At 41.1% G+C, this 23,252-nt stretch overlaps 1 protein-coding gene across 1 annotated transcript in view; it reads left to right on the forward strand.

The window, feature by feature from the left end:
- Positions 1-22,929, forward strand: part of LOC132835796 (UV excision repair protein RAD23 homolog A-like) — a 28,218-nt gene extending 5,289 nt beyond the window's left edge. The window contains exons 2-9 of the mRNA XM_060854866.1: positions 7,453-7,611; positions 10,134-10,276; positions 11,771-11,928; positions 13,236-13,363; positions 14,498-14,582; positions 15,674-15,804; positions 17,529-17,684; positions 22,051-22,929. Of these exons, the coding sequence (XP_060710849.1) occupies positions 7,453-7,611; positions 10,134-10,276; positions 11,771-11,928; positions 13,236-13,363; positions 14,498-14,582; positions 15,674-15,804; positions 17,529-17,684; positions 22,051-22,164 (1,074 nt within the window). The 3' untranslated portion in view covers positions 22,165-22,929. The remainder of the gene's footprint in view (positions 1-7,452; positions 7,612-10,133; positions 10,277-11,770; positions 11,929-13,235; positions 13,364-14,497; positions 14,583-15,673; positions 15,805-17,528; positions 17,685-22,050) is intronic.
- Positions 22,930-23,252: the final 323 nt, after the last annotated feature.

Genomic DNA, 23,252 nt, shown 5'->3' on the forward strand with positions numbered 1-23,252 from the left:
TACTCTCACTGTCAGAACAACACACACACCCCACAACAACACACACTCTCACACAGGGAGTGAGGGAGGGCACGGTACACTCACTGTCACAACCACACACTCCCTACGACAACACACAGGGATGAAGAGAGGGCACGGTACTCTCACTGTCAGAACAACACACACACCCCACAACAACACACATACAGGGAGGGAGAGAGGGCACGGTACTCTCACTGTCAGACCAACACACACACACACACACACACACACTCTCCACAACAACACACACTCACACAGGGAGGGAGGGAGGGAGGGCATGGTACACTGTCACTGTCAACACAACACACACACCCCACAACAACACACACTCACAACCCAAAGAGAAACACACTCACACTCAAACACACAGGGAGGGAGAGAGAGAGGGCATGGTACTCTCTCACTGTCAGAACAACACACACTCCACAACAACAACAAACATGGAGGGAGAGAGGGCACGGTACTCTCTCACTGTCAGAACAACACACACACACACATAGGGAGGGAGAGAGGGCATGGTACACTCACTGTCAGAACAACACACACACCCCACATCATCACTCACTCACACAACAACACACACTCTCACGTCCCAAAACAACACACACTCACTCTCTCTCTCTCTCACACACACACACACGTGGAGGGAGGGCACGGTACTCTCACTGTCAGAACAACACACACTCACACACACAGGGAGGGAGAGAGGGCACGGTACACTCTCACTGTCAGAACAACACACACACACACACACACAGGGAGGGAGAGAGGGCACAGTACTCTCACTGTCAGAACAACACACACACACACACACACACAGGGAGGGAGAGAGGGCACGGTACTCTCTCACTTTAGAACAACACATGCACCCCACAACAACACACACGGTACTCTCACACTCAGAACAACACCAACACACACACTCTCTCTCTCTCTCTCACACACACACACACACACACACACACTGACACACACACACACACGGAGGGAGAGAGAGCACGGTACACTCTCTCAGAACAACACCCACACACCCATACAACAACACACATGCACACACAAAGGGTGAGAGAGAGAGAGAGAGCATGGTACACGCTCACTCTTAGAACAACAATCACATACCCCCTCACATCAACACACAAGCATACAGGGAGGGAGAGAGAGAGAGCATGGTACACTCTCACTCTCAGAACAACACCCACACACACACACACTCACACCCCTACAATAACAACAACAACAACAACAACACACACCCAGGGAGGGAGAGAGAGCATGGTACACTCACTCTCAGAACAACACTCTCAAATCACACACACTCACACACCCCTACTACAACAACAACAACAACACCACCACCACACACCGGAGGGAGAGGGAGCATAGTACACTTACATTCCGAACAACAACAACAACACACACACACACGCATGCAGAGGGAGAGAGAGAGACTACGGTACTCTCACACTCAGAACAACACTCACGCACCACACACTCTCTCAAACCACTACAACAACAACACCCACACACGCACACTCAGAGGGAGGGAGGGAGGGAGAGAGAGCACGGTACACTCGCTCTCAGAACAACACCCCGCAACAACACACACACACAGGGAGGGAGAGAGAGCAAGGTACTCTCACACTCAGAACAACACCCACACACCGCACACTCTCACACACCCCTACAACAACACACACACACTCATCGCAACACACACACCCCCATAACAACACACAGCCCCACAACAACACTCTCACATACCCCCACAACACTCTCACATAACCCCACAACACTCTCACATAACCCCACAACACTCACACATACCCCCACAACACTCTCACATAACCCCACAACACTCACACATAACCCCACAACACTCACACATAACCCCACAACATTCTCTCACACCCCCATAACAACACTTACAACAACACACTCACACGTGCCCCTGCACAATAACACTCTCACACTCCTCCCCTCCCGCACAACAATACTCTCACACCCCCACAACAACACACTTCCCCCCCCCCGAACAACACACACACCACAGAACAACACACTCACAAACCCCCACAACAACGCACTGAAACGCTCCCACAACAACACTCACACCCCCACACAACAACAACAACGGCACCACTCACCATTCCCCCACAACAATAACACACTCTCACATGTCCAATAACGTGACAATAAATAGTGACATTTGAAAGGAATTCATATTACAGAAGAGGAGGTGCTGGAGATCTTAAAATGTATAAAGGTAGATAAATCCTCAGGACCTGATCAAGTGTTTCCCAGAACTTTGTGGGAAGCTAGGGAAGAGATTGCTGGGCCCCTTGCTGACATATTTGCATTATCAATAGCCATGGGTGATCAAGGAAGTTGACCAATGTGGTGTTGCTATTTAAAAAAAGCTGTAAGGAAAGCCAGGGAACTGATGAGCTTTACATCAGTGCTGGGTAAGTGGCTGAAGGGGATTCTCAGGGACAATATTTACATGTGTTTGGAAAAGCAAGGACTGATTAGGGATAGTCAGTATGGCTTTATGCAACTCACTAACTTGATTGAATATTTTGAAGAGGTGACAAAGAAGATTAATGAAGACTAAGCGGTAGGTGTTGTCTGTATGGACTTCGCCAAAGTGTTTGACTAGGTTCTGCATGGTAGACTGGTTAGCAAGGCTAGACACATGGCATGCAGTGGAGCTAACTAATTGGATACAAAATTGACTTTAAGGTAGGAGATGGAGGGTGGTGGTTGAGGGTTAATTTTTGGATTGGAGGCCAGTACCCAGTGATATGCCACAAGGATCAGTGCTGGTTCTCTGCTTTTCATCATTTAATTAAATGATTTGGATATGAATATAAGAGGTATGATTTGTAAGTTTGCTGATGACACCAAAATAGGTAATGTAGTGGACATGAAGAAGATTATTTCAGAGTACAACAGGTCTTTGATTAGATGAGCCAATGGGCCAAGGACTGGCAGATGGAGTTTAATTTATATAAATGTAAGGTGTTGCATTTTATTGAGGCAAACCAGGACAAGATTTGTACAGTTAATGGTAGGGTCCTGGGGCATGTTGCCTAACAAAGGGACGTAGGTGCATTGTTCCTTGAAAGTAGAGTCACAGGTAGGCAGGGTGGTGAAGAAGGCATTTTGATACACTTGCCTTTATTGGTCGTAACACGTTGCCATGCCGTGTTGCAGCTGTATATTGGTGAGGCCATATTTGGAATATTGAATACAATTTTGGTCGCCTTTCTATAGAAAGAATGTTGTTAAACTTGAGAGTGTGCAGAAAAGATCTACAAAGACGTTGCAGGACTGGAGGGTTTGAGCTAGAGTGAAAGACTTGGGCCTTTTCTCCCCAGAGCCTCAGAGTCTAAAGAGTGACCTTTATAGAGGTTTATAAAATCATGAGGGGCATGGATAGAATAAATAACCCAGATCTTTTTCCTCAGGTGAAGAAGTCCAAAGCTAGAGGACACAGGTTTAAGGTGAGAGGGGAAAGGTTTAAAAAGGACCAGCAGGGTAACGTTTTCACAAGAAGTGGTACAAGTATGAAATGAACTGCCAGAAAAAGTAGTAGAGGCTGGTGTGATTTACTTTTAAAAGGCACCTGGATGGTTGTGTGAATAGAAAAGATTTAGGGGATATGGGCCAAATTTTGCAAATGGAACAAGGTCTGATTGGGATTTGTGGTCGGCACGCATGAGTTCGACTAAAGAATATATTTCCATGCCTTAAGACTCGATGTCTCTAGATAAAACCCTAAACACCCCATCCATACCCCACTCCCCATCCATGCACACTGATACCCATCCATCCACAACCAGCCCCCTCCGCCTCAAACCTGCCTTATTCACCCATACTCACCTCTTACCAATCCATCCACCTCTATCCACAAATCAATATACAGAGGAATCCCGATTATCCGAAGGAGATGGGCGGGCACTATTTCATTTGGATAATCGATTAAAAGCCTTTCCTCTGGAGCTAGGAGCGTTTTGGTAAGTCCGCCCCATTCAGAAACGAGGCAGCAGCACTCAGCATACAGGCCCCCTCCACCCCCATCCAACACTGCCCCCTGCCCACCTCTGACCTAGCCAACATACCCCCCCCACAGCTCGACTGGAAATCAACAACAAGACTGCTGCTGTTGCTGACTTTTAAGGGCGGGTGGGGGGGGGTTGAGTCTCAAAATAGCATGTGCGCACACGCACACACACAACTTTTCACTACAAATTTTGGACAGGTTCCACCTTTACCCTGTATAGGACAATGTTGGAGAGATTATCTGGGAAAGGGGGGTTTAGGGTACACCCCTCTGTAGTGAAAGTATAGTTGTGAGTACTGTGAAGGCTTAAAATTGGAGATTGCTGTTCTGTTCTGAACTCAGAGTTTAGATTCTCTGGAGAAAAATTGTGTACCTCGGATCAAGCTAATGAAAACTCTACTTGGATGAATTTCTCAGTTATGTGAATTGATATGAAGTCTTACTTGGGACTAAATCTTCAAATTTTCTAAATTTACGAAGAGCAGACAATAACTCCATTTCAAGATTCTTTAGAATGCAGATTAATTGGACCTGGACAAGTCTATATATGTGATAGTTCTCTCAGGTGGAATGAGTTTAATATATTGGATCAGCTTAGCTGCATAGTGGAAAGTTTGCCAATGAAAGCGTTGTCGTGGTGCCATGAAGGTGATTTGTTTACCGAACTGCAGGACTACTCCATGCACACACATACAAATCTCCCTTGCTGACCACTTGCCTGAAGTTTTCTTCTGATAGAGATAGGAACGGTTTGCCGTAGTCGGAGAAGAGTATGTGATGTATATCATCCTTCACTCGTGCACACTTCACATCGATTTTGTTTGGAGGCTTTTAAGCCGTAATGATGGAGTTCTGTAGCTGTCAAGTCAGGCAATAGAGATGCTGAGGAAAGTCAGCGCTGTTGAGTGGAACACAAATCCTGGTGATTGCATCAATCATTTGTTAGGTAGATAGTAATCAAAAATAATCAGCATTGATTCTGTCCAGTCTCAAAAGAATGCCTCTTACCACACCCACTATGATATTTTTACATTTCTTCTGTGAATCATTCTGAGGCCTTTGAGTGAGTTCACCAAATTGATGCTGTAAAGACCCAAATTCTGAGAATCAATTCTTATTTCATACAGGACAGTCGAGGTTGTTATCTTAAGTGCTTGGTCTGGACTCACCTCTCGGAATTGTTCTCTCTGCTTCGCACAACTTGCTTTAATGCCAAATTAGAAACTTCTGAATTGATCACTAATAACGTTTATTAGATCAATACTGGAGTGTTTTAATATCAGGAATTTGGGAGGATTAATCACTGGGGTATTCTCTAGAGTCACAAATTTAATAAGCTGCTGTAGAATTGATTCCTGCTTGTGTGCTGACATCAATCAGTGGGAATATTAAAACCATTGAGCATTAGTTCATAATCTTCAGAAACTTTAATGTTTGATGTTTTGGTCATTAATAATGACAGATAATCTGTAGAATGGTGTGCACTTAAGTGGGAATCAGTAGTATAATCCATAGGAATATTGACATTGGATTCATGACAATAACCAGCCCCTCTTTCTACGAAATCTATTGTTGGTGTGTTAATCTGCCATATGATGGTAGTTATGTAATATTTTAGTGCCATTAATGTGACTTAGCAATGGCAGTCTGGTCCCTGAACTAGAACATTGTGGACTCAAAGACATGACTAAATAATCGAGATTGATACTTAAATGCAATACTGAGATATTGTATTGCTCTGGAGAACTGCATTAATGTGATATACTGAATTCAGGTTCTGTCTGCCTACTGACATGAAACCTCCTTGACTATTTTTGTTGGAAGGCTCAGAAGTTTGCCAGGATTCTGGCCAAGATTAATTTTGATGTTATTCATTCATGAGATGTGGGCATCACTGGTTAAGGCAGCGTTTGTTGCCCAGCTGTAATTGCTCTTGTCCAAGTGGTAGTGCGCCATCATCGTGAACCACTGCAGTCCTTGGGGGGGCCAGGTATACTCAGTGCTGTTCGAGATGGTGTTTGAATTGGAGCAGAACTTGCAGGTGGTGGTGGTATTTCCATGTAACTGCTAGCCTTGTTTTTTATTGTGGTCGAGGTCATGGTTTGGAAGGTTCTGTTGAATTCTTTGGTGATTAATTACTCATCCTTTCGTTTCTCCTTTGCACAAATTGTGTAGGATCTTGCATGAGCCAGCAGCATTATTGCTTGTTTGTAGTTTTAATAGTGCATTAATCACCTTAAACAGTGTTCATCCACTGTTATATGCCAACTGTATTTGAAAGAATGTATTTCTTAAATTACCATTTGAAGAATAACAAATGGAATTCACTCCCAGTTGACACAATACTATTCTGTTGAAATTGTATTTCAGATTTTTAAAATAGTATTTTGTCCAGCTGTGGATTTTTCCCCTTGCTGTCTAGAAGCCTGCTACGTGATGATTGCAATGGCATCAACAGTCCTGTTAATAGAACATAGAACTGTACAACACAGGGACAGGCCATTCAGCCCACGATGTTATGCCAAATTAAGATAATCCCTTCTGCTTTCCCATGGTCCATATCCCTCCATTCCTGGCATATCCATGTGCTTATCTAAAAGTCCCGATCCTATCTGCCTCCACCACCACCCCTAGCAGCGCGTTCCAGACTTGTACCACTCTCTGTCTAAGATAAAACCTGACCCCTCACATCTCCTTTGAACATTCCCTGCTCACCTTAAATGCACGTGCCCTAATATTAGATATTTCAACTCTGGGAAAAAGATTCATACCATCAGCCTTACCAATGCATCTCATAATTTTATTGACTTCTATCAAGTCTCCCCTCAGCCTCCGCCACTCCAGGGAAAATAACCTGAGTTTTTCTAGCCTCTCATTGTAGCTCAATCCCCTCTAAACCTCTTCTGCACCGTTTCCAGAGTTCCCACATCCTTCCCATAATGTGGCGACCAGTATTGAACACTATTCTATTTTGCCTATGTTTACCGTTCTATTTGCCTATGGGTTTTCAGTCAGCATGGGAAACTCTGGCCTGGGTTATCCTCACTCATTGGCATTCAAGTCAGTTATAGAGCTCCTGACTGTCTCTTTGATATCAGCTAACTTGGTAGAGGCCAGAAGTTGAAACTGGTAACTTTTGGTTGATGTAGCTCTTTAAAACAGAGTGTTTCTAATATGGAAATTGGAAGAATGATGTCTGAAATGCATCTTTTTAAATTTGTAAAAATAGGTCTGTTAAGTGGATAAAGTTAATGTTAAGTACATTTAGCTTGACCTCTTGACTAAAAGGATCATGGTTCGAGTTATTCTTAGTCATGTCATTAATGCTTGACTGTTTATTCCTGTCCTTACAAAATTTTACTTTGCAGGTGCAAGCATTGAAAGAGTGTATCGAAGCAGAAAAGGGCACTGGTTTCCCTGTTGCTGGTCAGAAACTCATTTATGCTGGAAAGATTCTAAGCAACGATGTGCGGCTCAAGGAATACAAGATTGACGAGAAGAATTTTGTCGTCGTTATGGTAACAAAGGTGTGCAATATTTTTGGGTTTCCAGCAGTAGGGTGTTTTTTTCTTACCAGAATAGTTCCAGGGATGATGGATTTTCGTTACAAGGTTAAGTTGAAGAAGCTATGGTATTTCCTCTTCCATCAAAGGAGATTGAGGGGAAATCTGATGGTGTACAAGATTATGTGACTGGTTTAGGAAAAATAAATAAAGAAAAACTGCTCCTATTAATTAATGGTACAAGATTCCGGTGTACACTTTGAAGGCTTTTGATGAGAGATGAAGGAGGAATGTGAGGGGGTCGGGGTGATCGTGACGTGTCATGTATTTGATGGTAATGATTGCCTGCAAGGCTGGTAGAAACTGAAGCAATTAATGAATTTGAAAGGCAATTAGATGGATATTTGAGGAAAATAAATTTATAGGGCTGAGGGACTAACTAGATTACTCTGCAAAGAGCTGCACTTGTTTGGCATTCTGTTCCATAATGACTGTACAATCTGACTTATGTGCTACAACATCTTTCTGGGTAGAAGCACTGACTTTCGTGTGAGGTATGTAGATACCTGCTTTATCAGTTGAAAACTAAGATGTCATAGAGGAGAGGTTATGCTAGTGTTCTGGCTCATTCCCTCAGAACCTTCCCAAGTTGTCTCTTTGATTGGGGAGATAATCGAACAAATTCAGTTGAATTTTTTGAGGAGATCACCACATGTCTGGATGAGCATAGTGCATTTGATGTAATCTACATGAATCTCAGTAGACTTTTGACAAGATGTTGGATGGGAGACTGGGTAAGAGTCTTTAGGATCCATAGCAGTTTGGCCAATTGGATCCAAAACTGGTTTAATGACAGAAGGTACAGGGTGCTGGTTGAAGGTTGTTTTGGTGATTGGAATCCTGTGTCCAGTGGCATACCACGGAGTTTAGTGCTTGATCCCTTGATGCTTATGGTGTACATTAATGATTTCAAAACGAATATTGTAAAATTTGTCAGTAAGTTTGCAGATGTTGGTGGTGTGGTAAGGAGCGAAGGGGAAGGCTTTAGACAAGAGAATATAGATGGGCTAGTCAGATGAACAGAACAATGGCATATGAATTTAATCCTGAAAAGTGTGAAGTGATGCATTTTGAGAGGACTGACAAGTCAAGGTGTACAGAATGAATAGTAAGATTCTGTGTAGTGCTGAGGATTTAGAAGGACCATGTATTTCAAGCTTGAAGGTACCAAGACAAGTAGGTAGGGTGGTTGAGAAGGCATGTAGAATACTTGCCTTTATTAGGTGAGGCATTGAACTTAAGAGCACGACAGTTACGATGGAACTGTGTAGGATATGAGTTAGGCCCCTGCTAGAGTAGCGTATGCAGTCCTGGTTACCAGGAAAGATGTGATTACACTGGAGAGAGTGCAGAAGAAATCCACCAGAATGTTGCCTCGGGTGGGGTGTTTCAACTGTGAAAAGCAACTACGCTGAGGCTGTTTTAATTGCAGCAGTCAAGGTTGAGGAGAGATCTGATTGACACTTACAAAATTTATGAGGGTCAGAAAAATGAGCAAAGTAAGTCCCCATAGCCCTGTTGGACCATCAGGTTTCCTGTCTCATTAGAAGGACAACTGGTAGCATTTTAATCTGAGGGTCACCATGCCTCAGTGAGCCCTTCATGGTAATCTCAGCTGGTGTGGAAATTGAACCCATGCTGTTGGTATCACTCTGTTGCATAACAGCCACCCTGTCAACTGAGCCCATGAGTATATTCCCTTACTAAAGGTGTTACTTACCAAGCAGCTTAGATTTAAGGTGAGGGGCAAGAGGTTTAGAAGGGATGGAAGGAGAATTTATACTTATTTATAATTCGTTCATAAGATGTAGGTGTCACTGGCTAGGCCAACATTTATTTCCTATCCCTAATTGACCAGAGGGCAGTTAAGAGTCAGCCACATTGCTTTGGTTCTGGAGTCACATGTAGGCTAAGGATAGCAGTTTCTTTACTCATAGAACATTAGTGAACCAGATAGGATTTTCCAACAATTAACAACAACTTTGTGATCATCATTGTACTCTTAGTTCCAGATTTACCCTGAAGGGATTCGAACCTGGGTCCCACGATCATTACCTTGGTTTCTGGATTAATAGTCTAGTGATCATACCACTGAGGCATTGGCATCATCTCCCTGTCTGGAATTCATTGCCTTAAAGGGTGGTAGAGACCGGAGCCACTACAGTGTTTAAGAAGTATTGAGATGAACACTTGAAAAGCAATAGCAAGCATGACAGTGGGTTAATTGCTGGGAAATGGGAATAAAGTAGATAGGTGCTTGACGACTGGTGTGGACATGATAGATCAAAGGGCACCTTTCCATGACTCATCTCTTATTTCCAGAACCTCCACATGAAAAATGCATTATCATTTTCTAGATCCCACCTACCCCATTCCAAAATGACCCCCTGAGCAAGATGTTTGGAATTGTATTCAAGATCAGGTGATGATTAGTAACGTGACAAATAGTTGATACATTATTGTACCTTTTCTTTACAAATCTGCAGCCTAAGAGTACCCCCGCAGAAACTGGATCTGTTTCTACAGTTGCGCCATCCTCCACACAGTCGCAGCTAGAAGGAGAGGAGAGACAGAATACAGATGATGGAAGCCAGGCCCAGACTATTACCAGCTCTGTTTCAATATCCAGGTATACGATAATAACAAAATCTAGCAGTAACTCCCAGCTTCCCATGAAGAGAAAGGAAAAATGCTTTAATGTGTTTTTTTCCCAAGGTGTGGAAAAGACTCAGACTTGATGAAAAATGTAGAGGCACTTGCGGATTTACTGTTAAGTGTCTCCAGGGGAAGCTATCAATCTTGGTCGGTGGGTAAGTTCACTCCCAGGTACACTGCCGAGTTGTGCAGACTACAACACCACTGCTACCAACTTGCATTTATATTGTGCCTGCAATGTAAAATAAAATATGACACTCAAAACTTGCTCAAAGAGGTAGGTTTTATGAAGTCTGTAAATGAGGGAGCGATGTTGAGAGATTTTTGGGGGGGGGGGGAAGTTTTAGTACTGGGGGTTGCCTAGATAACTGAAGACATGCCAACTGTGGTCAAGCGATTATTATTAGGAATGCATAAGAGGCCAGAATTAAAGGAGTCCAGACACTTGAATGATTTTGAGGACGGAGGAGATTTCCAAGATAGGGAGAGACAGATCTTGGAGGAATTTAGAAACAATACTAGAAAGTTCCCTGGTAAAATCTATTGCAGTGTCATCTTAGTTATCTACACTCATCCTTCATGCCCTGGTCTAGAGCAGTGAACAATGAAGTGATCTCTGCTTCTGATTTCTGATCACTATTCCACCACCGTTGTTGGGAAATGGGTGATTGTCGCAATCAGTTTGTGCTCTTGTATGGATAAGTAGCACATAATTCTAGGCATGAATATAAGAAATGCCTACTGTCTGAGCAAGTGAAAGCAACCAATAACAATAAAACTCTGCCCCACATCAGTGAACACCTTTACAAGAGGAGTGGAGAAAAGAGAGGGGAGAGGGAACATTGTGTCTAGGGTAGGTTCAAAAGGTTCCTTCTTGGCTGCTCTTTTGTGGAAGTCAGTTATAGCAAGCACAGTGCACATCCCATTGATGATGTAGCTGTTCTCCAGTAGGCTGTGCTACAGCCATTAGGATTTGAATGCACAGGAATGTGTTGCATAAATACCATTAGTGTTCTGTGCTGACTGACATGAATATTTCTGGAAGTTTCTGCTGTTATTTTGGATTTCCAACATCTTCAATACTTTGTAATTTATATCAGTTCGAGGAGACAAGACTCTGAGAGTCAGCTCTCGATGTTAACTAAACCTGGATCCCTTATCCTGCCTTCAAAATTATCTGCCTCTCAAATACCCAATTCTGTAATTCGACCATTAGGACGGGAGAGCAGTACACCAGTGCCAATGCAGGGACATTGGTATTGTGGAATCGGGAATAAAGCTGATTAGTAAGGTGATAAAGGATTATGGGAAAAGGCAGGTGAAACTGATCAGCTATGATCAAATGGAGCAGATATGATGGGCCAAGAAGCCTAATTCTGCTTCTATATCATATGCACCAATGCTATTAGAAACTCAGAATGATATTTGAACTGTTGGTGAAAGATGCATCTTACATTTATATTTGCAGTTCAATGCCTTCTTCAGGGAGTGACATACTGTCTAATCCGTTGTCGGTTAGTGATCTGCACCCTGCTCAAGTTTCCATGATTGATTTAATGTCAGAACCGCGTTTGCAGAGTGACATGTCTGAGGACCTGCCCCATGATGATGCTAACACAACCACAGGTCAGTAAATCCACAACTTTCCTTTTTTTTAAATAAATATACGCAAGGAATAGGACTAAGGGGGTGGGGAGAAAACCTAAAGTCTACAAATATTTACTATTAGAAATCATATTGTTAACTTACAATTTGCTATTATAGAGAAATGCCCTCCACGACTGGAATAAACATAAATCAGATGATGGCAGAATTTTACAATCATGAACTGTGAGAGGGAACTTTAAATATTCAGCACGGTCTGATCTCTTTGTAGCAGGAGCTTAACTTGTTTATCAATTTGATCTGATCCATGAAATATGAAAAGTCTTGAGCTATAGTTTACGTTTCCAGTGTCACTTTTATTTCTGGTCACTCTTCCTAGTCTAGGTAACACCTTGTTATTGTTATGAAGGTGTAAGGGGTTCTGTACTTTTAAGAGTTGAAGGACTTAGTAAGCACACAGACTGCTGGAGCATTTACAATGTAAGATTTGGTCCAGCAGCTAGCAGTACCTGGGTTGCTATGAGACAAAAACAAATTCAAATTTGGCCAATCAGTTTAAATTATGCCACAAGATACTAAAATCCAATCAAGTTTAAATTTATTATTTTGACAATATTAAATCCAATGAAATGATCCGACGTTTTGGGGTATAAATATTAAACAAGTTGAACAATTGTGGGAGAACTGCCAAGCCACCAACACATGCAGACTGCCTGCAGAATAGCTCTCTTAAAGGTACCTTTATCTATCAATGACCTTTGACATAGAAACCCTAAGAAGAAGAAAAGGTGCAAAGAGAAGATTCGGCAGCTGGCTGGTTTTGCAATTTGAATTTTTTGGTAAATCTTAATCGAGGGTTTTATTGGACCAGTATTATAGAAGGGAAAGTAGAAGATCAGTTAGACAAAGGAGTTGTAAATAGTTGCTAGTTAATTATTCTCTGTTAGACTTTTCTAAAAAAAAAGTTGTTAATTTCTACTTTAAATAGTGACCTTTTGTATAGTTCTTGGCCTCTCGAATTGTAATGGATTACAGCATGGGTTAAATCATTTCTGTGTTGCTAGTTTAAATTAGCTGGGTGTGGGGCGTGGTTCACCCTGTGTTGTAACATTATTTTAAGACATTGGGCAGCATCATGGAAGTTTGTTGGTGCATGTTTGTATTCTATCTGTTAATTGATGAGAGTCATGTTGAACATTGACTGGTTGTTGCCCTTTGGTAATGCTGAATGTTGGTGGTTATATAGAAGATTGTGATTTTGTAGACAATTGCCAGGACACCACACAAGTCTTGTTTTTACAATAGAATGTTTAATTTCTCCTTTTTAGTGACGGACACTGCTTACGAAACCATGCTGTCAGAAATTATATCAATGGGTTATGAGCGTGAACAGGTGGTGGCAGCATTAAGGGCAAGCTTCAACAACCCGCACAGAGCTGTAGAGTACCTGCTAACGGTAGGGGGTGTGTGTGGACACGGGTGGATGCAGTACACCTCATTTGCTGCACGTTTATCAGACTGTACCTGATAAAGTATTGGGATTTTGCTGGAATGGAAGATTTTGGCTGCTGTCCTCAGAAAGGGGTATTAGTTAACTTGCCATTAGTTATATAAGAATACATAAGATATGAAGCATAGAAACAATGATCATTCAGACCACCTGAATAGTGGTCCACTTCCTCTGCCTCCCATTGTAATCCCCTTTTTCTTTCTCCCTCATGCTTGCATACCTGTCCTTTAAATGTTTGTATAGTATTTACTTTAAACATTCCCTGTGGTAGTGAGTTTCCCATTCTTAATTTAAAGAAAAAAACCTATTTTTCTAATCCACCTGTACTGAGATGTTATAAGACACCTCTGGAACAGGTGGACTTGAACCTGGGCCTCCTGGTCCAGGTGTGGGGAGACTACTGCACCACAAGAGGGCCTCCTACACATTTTGTGTAAAGAAGTTTCTTTTGAATTTTTTTATTTAATTCTGTGGAAAGTAAATTAACCTTTAGTCTCACAAAGGTGGTAGTGAATAAGAAGTGAAGCAAAACTTAATTTGGATCAATGTTGGCTGTTCCTTCACTCTCACTGGGTCAAATGTCTGGAACCTTCCCCCTAACAGCACTGTGGATCGAACTAAACCACATGGATTGCAACAGTTCAAAGAGGCAGCTTACCATAACCTTCTTGACAGCAAGAAAGGACAGGCATCAAGTGTTGGCCTAGCCAGTGATGCTCATGATCTGTGAAAAATATATAAATGAAAAGGAAGGAAAAATAGCTCATCCAAGTGGTTTTCTTAGTATATTAACTATATTGATCATGTTTAAATTGTAATATTGTGCTTGACAATGAATAAGTGTTGTAATCTTTCCTGTGTTTACAGTGCATTTTTCTCAATAATCAATAGATTTGTACATTTTGTATGTTTTCTTCTCGTATAGGCTACCTCAATAGTATAACTGAAAGTGGGAGAGGGAATGATGGGCGAATGCATTATTTATGCTGTATCATTAGATCTAAATGTTGTAAAAGTACTTAATTGACCTGGCTGTAGAGCTGAATTGAATCTCTTTTGCCTCCATTTTAATCTTTATAGGGTATACCCCATAGTCCAGTGCAGGAGAGTGCGATGTCCCATGATAGTCACGATTCTGGTCCAGTATCAATGTCAGAACAACAAGGTAAAGGACATTGTGTGCAATTTTGCTGATGAGCAACGTCTGGTGAAAATCATTGACCTGAAACATTAATCCTGTTTTTTTTCTCTTCAAAGAGTATTTTCAGCATTTGCTCTTTTATTTGACAAAGCTGCTCCTTGATTACCATGCTGAAATATTTGTGAGTGTTTCTTGGTGCAGTGTCTCCTTGCTGGAGTACAGTGCTGTAGGTTCTGGGATGGGGGTGCCATAGACACTGTGGAGCCTCTGTGTGATTATTATTTATGCATAAGTCGAGACATTGAAGATGATTAGTTATCTGACTAGGGCATTCAGTAAACATGATAGCCAGATGTATAATGTCACCGCATGATGCTTGATACTGGAACTGATTTTGCTTGTGTCCTTGCTGAGATTTGCATACTCACTGCTGGTATTTCTTCCTTGCGTGACAGTGTTCATTGCAAGCTGAGACCTCGACAGTGAACAGTAAAGCCTGGGGAGCATCACTGCTGAGTTCCCATGAGGTCACTGGATTAGGATCAGGAGTGTGAGCCCTAGCCTTTTTTTCAATTTCCCTGACACGAAGGCACCAAAATCTTTCTTGTGACCCCACTGTTGCCTTCTTGGAGTGCATATTAGTAGGTCTAGGGAGTCAACGTGTCTGAGGTGTTGCTTCAAAAGCAATTCATTTATGCCCAGAAGAGGCAGTATGGACAAGATGGGCCAACTGGTTGCCTCCTGTGTCACAATTGCTCCAGGACCAGAGTTCAAGCCTCTTGTCAACAATGCCCTGAAAACAGCCAATAGGAGGATGGTAGCTGTGATTTAAAATAAACAGAACTGCGGATGCTAGCAATCAGAAATAAAAGCAGAAATAGCTGGAAAACCTTAGCAGGTCTGGCAGCATCTGTGGAGAGAAATCAGAGTTAACATTTTGTGTTCAGTGATCCTTCTTCAGAACTATTTTTCTGTCTGTTCCCTCCTGCCTTTTTGTTCTTTGCACTGACATGAGTTGAAGAACTTAGCAGTTTGGTACAGAGTGCACATTTGCTGCTTGTAGACTCCCAGTCACATTGCTGATTCAAATATTAAAAATGTCTTTTCTTGCTCAGCTGAGAACCCTTTGGACTTCCTCCGGGATCTGCCCCAGTTCCAAAACATGAGACAAGTACTTCAGCAGAATCCATCGATGTTACCAGCCCTGCTTCAACAGCTGGGCAGAGAGAACCCACAACTACTGCAGGTAATGGTGAAAAGCTGCTGGCCACTTTAATGCATTCTTCACAACAACCTGACTCTGGAGGTATATAAATTAGTTAATGGTGCAAGGAAGGTGGATATGCTTCAAGTTAAACTGCAGAGTTAGGATGGATATGCAACTAGCAATGAGTGAAGTAAGGAAATTTCCAATCCATATAGCAATACATTTGCAGGAAAGGTAGCGAAGGCCAAAGGAAATTGAAGAAGTTTGATGTTATGACTGAGACGAAGACAAAAATGTCAGGTTTTTAATCTGACTGTGCTAAGAGAGCAGTGGCCTTTCTCAATATTTCTTAAGTCTGTAGTTTCTCAACCTAGTGCAGTTAACAACATACAATCGATATGTGCTCAGCTGTATTAAATTAGAAGCCTTACTTCTGCTAAGGAATGAGTTGGAGAAACCGAACAATGTTAAAAACTTCATATTTTCCCCTTAATCACAAAAGCACTGATTCCAGCATTAATTGAAATAATTTAGAAAGGATGGCCTTACAGTGCTGTCTTCTTTTTGTAGTATCACTTAGCTTAGTTGGTGCCTGAGTCACAAAAAGGTTAATGTGCAGTTGCAGCAAGTTACTAGAAAATTAATATAATGCTATTGTTTATTGTGAGGGCATTTCAATAAACCACATCTTGAGTCATGTGTACAGTGTTAGTCTCCTTATTTATGGAAAGATGTAAATGAATTGAAAGCAATTGAGAGAAGGTTTACTAATCTAACACTGGGTATGGGCAGATTGTCTTAGGAGGAAGGGTCGGACAGACTAGCCTGTATTAGCTGGAGTTTAAAAAAATTAGGAGGTGAATTGATTGAAACATACGAGACCCTGAGAAGTTTTACACGACTGCGTTTGGAGAGGATATTACCTCTTGTGGGAGATTCTAGCCTGAGGAGATGATTGTTTAAAAATAAAGGTTGCCCATTTAAAAAATGTTTTTTTTTCTCTCTGAGAGTTTGGAACTTTTGCCTGAAAAGACAGTGGGTGCAGAAGCTTTAATATTTTGAGGTAGATTTTGATAGACTTTTGATAAACATGGAACTAAAAGTTTATTGGGAGTAAACAGGAATGTGGAGTAGTCAGATCAGTCTCGATTTTATAGAATGGGGTGGCATGCTTGTGGGTCTGAGTGACCTATTCCTGTTCGGATTCATACATTCACTTTAACCTTACTGTCTGCTTCAGCATGTTTTGTAGTCTCGCATTTGAATGTCACTGGGGCATTATTACATCGCTAAATGAACTGACTTTTGATTGAGACATTAAGCTGACGCTCCTTCTGGTTTTGAATGAATTTTAAGAGATCGTATAACACTACCTGCAGAAGAACATGGGTATTCCAAATATAACTCTCACCTTCAATAACTGTTGCTGCTACTTGTAGGACCTTTCCATTGAAAAATTAGCTGCTGTTTGTCAATATAAAAGTCGTTAATCTTCAAAAATGAATTATTGTAAAATATATCCTGCCAATATATAAACAAAAGGGTTTAATTTCCTTTCTCAACTTGAAGTGGGAGCCTTGATGGTGCATTTCTGCTCTTAGCCAGATATTCTCCTTGTCTTCAGACCAATATATACTTCACAAACGTCAAAGGAGTCATTCCATTTCAAGTTAGGTTTAGGTACATGAAATGCTTGTGATGTTCCAATACAATAGGATGTTATATCAACACAAATCTAATCATTGGTAATGACTTCCCTGCAGCAAATCAGCCAGCACCAAGAACACTTCATCCAGATGCTCAATGAACCTATAGAGGATGTAACTGAGATTGAAGGGGAGATGGGAGCAGTTGGAGAAGATGCATCGCAGTCAAGCTATGTTCAAGTTACGCCCCAAGAAAAAGAAGCCATAGAGCGGGTCAGTGATTACAATGAAAGAATTTCGCTAAATTAGAAAATATATTTTCATTACATTGAAAACATACTTCATACTGTGGAGTTAGCATGTGTGCAGGAGGGTTTAAGTACAAGGCAGATTGTGAAGGAAGTGAAAAGGAAGGAAAGCTCAGGAGATATTAGAGATGTTGGAAATCATGAGGGTATGAAAACTTTTGTGGCTTTCTGTTAACCTTTGAAGTTTTCTCAATCTTCTAATTTCCCGCTGATCTTGGCCACTTTGTATGCCTTCTCTTTCAATTTGATAGCTTCCCTTATTTCCCGAGACACCCATTGCAGAATATCCCTTTTCTTACAGTCCTTCCTTTTCACTAAAATATACTTCTGCCTCCACTGCTCGCCAACTGTCCCACGATAAAATCTTTGTTTCCAGTCTACGTTAGTCAAGTCCTCCCTCATCCTATTATAGTTCGCTTGTTTAAGCACAGGACGCTGGTATTGGATTTTATCTTCATACTCTCCGTTTGTATTCTAAATTCAATCATACTGTGATCGTTCCTTCAAAGAGGATCCCTAACTATTAGATGATTAATTATTCCTGTCTCATTACATAGGACCAGATCTCAGGTAGCTTGCTCCTTCATCAGTTCCATTAAAGATGCATGGTGTTACAGTTAAAGTATGATCATGGATAGAGGATTGGTTGACTAACAGAAAGCAAAGGGTGGGGATAAATGAGTGTTATTCTGATTGGCAATCAATAACTAGTGGTGTGCCTCAGGGACCAGTGTTGGGACCGCAATTATTCACAATTTACATAGATGATTTGGAGTTGGGGACTATGTGTAATGTATCAAAGTTTGTGGATGACACTAAGATGGCAGAGCAAAGTGTGCAGAAGACTGTGAAACTTTGCAGAGGAACATAGATACTTTGAGTGGACAAAGTCTGGCAGATGGAATACAATGTTTACAAATGTGAAGTCATCCATTTTCTTAGGAGTAACAGTAAAAGGGGTTATTACTTGAATGGTAAAACATTGCAGTGTGCTGCTGTGCAGAGGGACCTGGGTGTCCTTGTGCATAAATCAAAAAACAGTTGGTCTGCAGGTGCAGCAGGTAATTAGGAAGGCAAATGGAATTTTGTACCTTCATTGCTTATGGGATTGAGTTTAAAAAGAAGGAGGTCATGTTGCAGCTGTGTAGGGTGCTGGTGAGGCCACATCAGGAGTGCTATGTGCTGTTTTGGTCTCCTTACTTGAGAAAGGATGGACTGGTACTCGGGGGGTGCAGGGGAGGTTCACCAGGTTGATTCTGGAGTTGAAGGGTTTGGCTTATGAGGAGAGACTGAGTAGACTGGGATTATATTCATTGGAATTTAGAAGAATGAGTGGGGAACCTATAGAAATATATAAAATTATGACGGGAGTAGATAAGATAGACGTAGAGAAGATGTTTCCACTGACAGGTGAAACTAAAACTAGGGGGCATAGCCTTAAAATTAGGAGGAGCAGATTAAGGACTGAATTGAGAAGGAACTTCTTCACCCAGAGGGTTGTAAATCTATGGAATTCCCTGCCCAGTGAAGTAGTTGACGCTACTTCAATAAATATTTTAAAGCTAAGATAGATTTTTTTGAACACTGGAGGAGTGAAGGGTGAGGGCAGTAAGTAGAGCTGAGGCCACAAAAGGATCAGCCATGATCTTAGTGACTGGCGGAGCAGTCTTGAAGGGCCAGATGGCTTACTCCGGCTCCTAGTTCCTTTATTCTTATTTTTGTTCAAAATCTCTTTGCATGTTTAATAATGGGCTGTGAAGGGAAAATTACCAAATATTTCTCTCTCCTCAGCTGTGTTGTTTGGGGGAGCAGGATGGGGTGTTGCATTGAGATACAAGAAACACAATCCCAGAATAAGGGGCAGGCCGTTTAACACTGAGTTGAGGAGGGATTTCTTAGCATGGTAAATCTTTAGAATTCTCAACCTCAGAGGGCTGTGAAGGCAGAGCCATTCAGTATGTTCAGGATGTGCAGATCAATAGATTTCTAATTGCTAATGACATTAGGGGATAATGGGATGTTATGGGGATGGTGGGGGGAAAATGGCATTGAGGCATGATCTAATCTAAGGGCCAAATGGCCTACTTCATCAATTTCCTGTGTTTCCATTGACTCTTCAAATATTATCAGGATGGAAATTTCTTAAAAGTGATGCAATTTCTTTATCTTTCCTATCCCTTTTTTTTGGTGAGGCTACTGACTTGTGTTGGTTGTTTACATAAAGTACCTGACATTTTCCAGTACCTTGACACATTCAGTTACAGCCAAACCCCATCCTAACCTTGCCCACAATTAATGCACGTACGTCACTACCAGTCCCACCGTCGGTGTTCCCACTGACGCACATGGCTGTGCACAACCTGTTTGTTAGACTGCCCACTTCCTTCAAAATTTCTGCCAATGCACCTTACAGTGGACTGTGCTTGTGCAGGGTCCATTAATCCCTGGCACAGTATGTTCCTGATTGTTGATTGGATGTGAGGGAACTGTGATTGATCCCTTTATTTTCTCTACCATAAGGGAGATAAAACCAATTTTAGCTTCCCAAATGGCTAACAGTGCAGCAAACAATTCGGGGCTACGTTGTATTTTTGCCTATCCTACAGGAATGATGCATTTCTTCATTTCAAACTGAGATACTCGTTGGGTCAGTCAGTAGTGAGGAAGGCAGCTTTCTCTTTTTGGTAATATTTAGCTGTGACTGCAAATCATGGAGATTGTGTAACTTTCTATTACATCTCAAACTCAGATTTCTTGTAACCAACTAAGGTAGAAATAATCCTTACAGATGCTTGCAAATATACTATTCCTTTTTTTCTGTGTTTGCCTGCACCATGTTTTTCGACTGAACATTGGAATTTTTTTTTGTTTTGGCTATTGTCCAGTAATACTGCAGTAACCCTCAATAAGAGGTATTACTCTTGCAAAGTATAGCTGCTGAAAGGCAACATATGGGCTCACTCTGGCTTGGGTGATACAGGCTAAGTAAAGGAGACAGGACAGATGGCAGGATAATATGAGGCTGGAGCATAACCAGGTGATACGAGTCACCAGCGTGAAGGCTGGGTAGGATGTTTATTTACTTTCCTTTATTATTTCTTGGAGAAAGCAAAGCAGAAGGTGCTAAGAGGCAAGAGCAATTTTTACACATCAAGATCAGGTAAACATGGGCAGCTTTCCTTCTGAGTATATTCATGAATAAGTTTTAAAAAGCTAAATGCTTAATTTTCATGATCATGTTCTTATGCCAGCCCAGAATTTATTGAACTCTGGCTTCTTCGGGGTTTGCAATCACAATGATTACCAACAAGAATATAAAACCTTCAGTTGATTCCTTTTGCTCCTTTCCTGTCCCCAAAGTGCTGGCTTCTTCCAAGTAGTGTTGTGGAGGATGGAGTGTCCCTCCATCCTGCTTTTTAAGGGACTATCATATTACAGTTTTATAGACAAATAATTTAATATTCTTTCCTGGTATCTGTATACATCACTTCCTATGGTTAATCACTGAAATGGTAGCCGTGCATTATTTTCTGCTCTGACCCTGCTATGAGAACAAAAGACAATTGCTGTGTCATCTCCAACTATGCCAGATAAGATCAGTTGAGTCGTCACAGACCTGTGATTGATCAGACTTGTCCACAAGGGTCCATACAGTACATCAATAAATTGTTGGCATTGAGATCTGATTATTGTCAGTAGATCATTATAAGCAGTTGGTAACACATTCATAATTTATTTCTACCTATTTATGATTGTTAAAAACGAAAGAGAGATGATGATTGAAGAGAAATTGTTCAGTTAATGAGTAATATTTAAATACAACTTCTATACAAAGATCTTACTTCAGCATCTGAAGCATATATTTCAATTAAAAACCTTGTTCAGAAGTGATGTAAGGTACCTAGACTAAGCCTTTCTGTTGGAACTGAACTGTGTGTTCTCCCAACTTGTATTTGTGGATTGGAATTTATTTTAATTTTGTATCATCTTAAACGTTCTTGCCCACGTTTGCAAATCCCACTAATCTCTCAGCCCCTCTGATATATCTGTGTCTCTTCAATTTTGGACTCTGAAGCATCCCTGATTTCTTGTCACTCCACCATTACAGCTGTGCCTCTAATTGCCTAGACTCCCTGGATTCTACGCCTCTTTTTCTCTTAAGGTGTCTTCGAAATCTACAGTGTCCTAATTTCTTATGTGGTATGGTATCAAATTTTGCTTAAAAATGGGTACTACAAGCAGCTTGTGATGCTTGACTGTGTTAAAGGTGCTGCATAAATGCAAGTTGTTATTGTCTGACATTTGCTTTTCCTTTTCTGTCTCTTGCACAGTTAAAAGCCTTGGGTTTTCCTGAAGGCCTCGTCATTCAGGCTTACTTTGCCTGTGAGAAGAACGAAAATCTTGCTGCAAACTTCTTGCTGCAGCAGAACTTTGATGACGAATGAATAACAGGGAAGAAACTCTAGGCATAGAGTTTGATTATCTGCTCTCCAGTGCGCAAACCAACTTCATTTGAAATGCTGTCTTTCAGCTATGTACGTAAATAATGATAGAAATAACTATTAGAGACTGTACATTACAGTTTAAAGTGGGGCTAGAAACACAACTAATTTTAACCTGTAATGGCTGCAAATTGAACTGGGGGAGAATATCTTCAATATTAAAGCAAAATAAAAGTGTAAATATAACTTGTTTACTAGGTTTAAAGATTTGTTTTCACCTGAAGTGATACAAAATTAAGCGCCCAGAAATGGGGAGCATGAGGGTGTGAGACGATTCATATTCAATTGAATATTTAAAAGGGTTCACTATAGGTTTGAGAATCCTGGGCACCAGTGCACTAACTACCTGCTTTAATAGCAGATGCTTCTCAATGTATGCAGCAAAAATGGGTACATGACTGGACCTTGTTGCTAGTTTACCTTCCACACCTTTGTTTCATGTACACCTTTTTTTTGTGTGTATGTGTTTAGTGAACTATTTTGCATCAGGACAATTGTGTGGCAAATGTGCACAGCCAAGTCATTGCATTCGCATTACAAAGTGGTTTATTTCTTAGAAAAAGGGCATGGGCTCTGCACCTTTGAAGTATGTTTTTTTTTCTTGTTATCCCACTTCAAATAGATTCAGACTGATGGGATAGAACCTTGTTTTCTTTACAGTGTCATTATTGCTTTGTCATTGGCAAAGACACCTGTCTTCAAGAGTTTCCGTGTAATTAAAAGTTATTTTTAATTAATTTGGAAATGGCTTGTGTGTTAACTTTTTGCCTGTTTTATTAAAGGACACATAATATCCATAATAATCTAGACTTTTATAGCCTGACTTCCTCACTATTCTGTGTAGACTTATGTGATCTTGAATGGGTGTAATGGGTGTTAAAAGTTAGCATCAGTGCTCAGACAGGTGGTCCCTTGTGTTAAATAATTTCTGTATAGTTGGTATTAAACCAAAAGTGCTGGAAATATTCAGCAGTTTAGAGAGAGAAAATATTTTGTGTTTTTGTATTAGAATTCCAGTGTTTGCCATATTT

The sequence above is a fragment of the Hemiscyllium ocellatum genome, chromosome 45 (assembly GCF_020745735.1).
Source record: "Hemiscyllium ocellatum isolate sHemOce1 chromosome 45, sHemOce1.pat.X.cur, whole genome shotgun sequence".
Lineage (NCBI taxonomy): Eukaryota > Metazoa > Chordata > Chondrichthyes > Orectolobiformes > Hemiscylliidae > Hemiscyllium > Hemiscyllium ocellatum.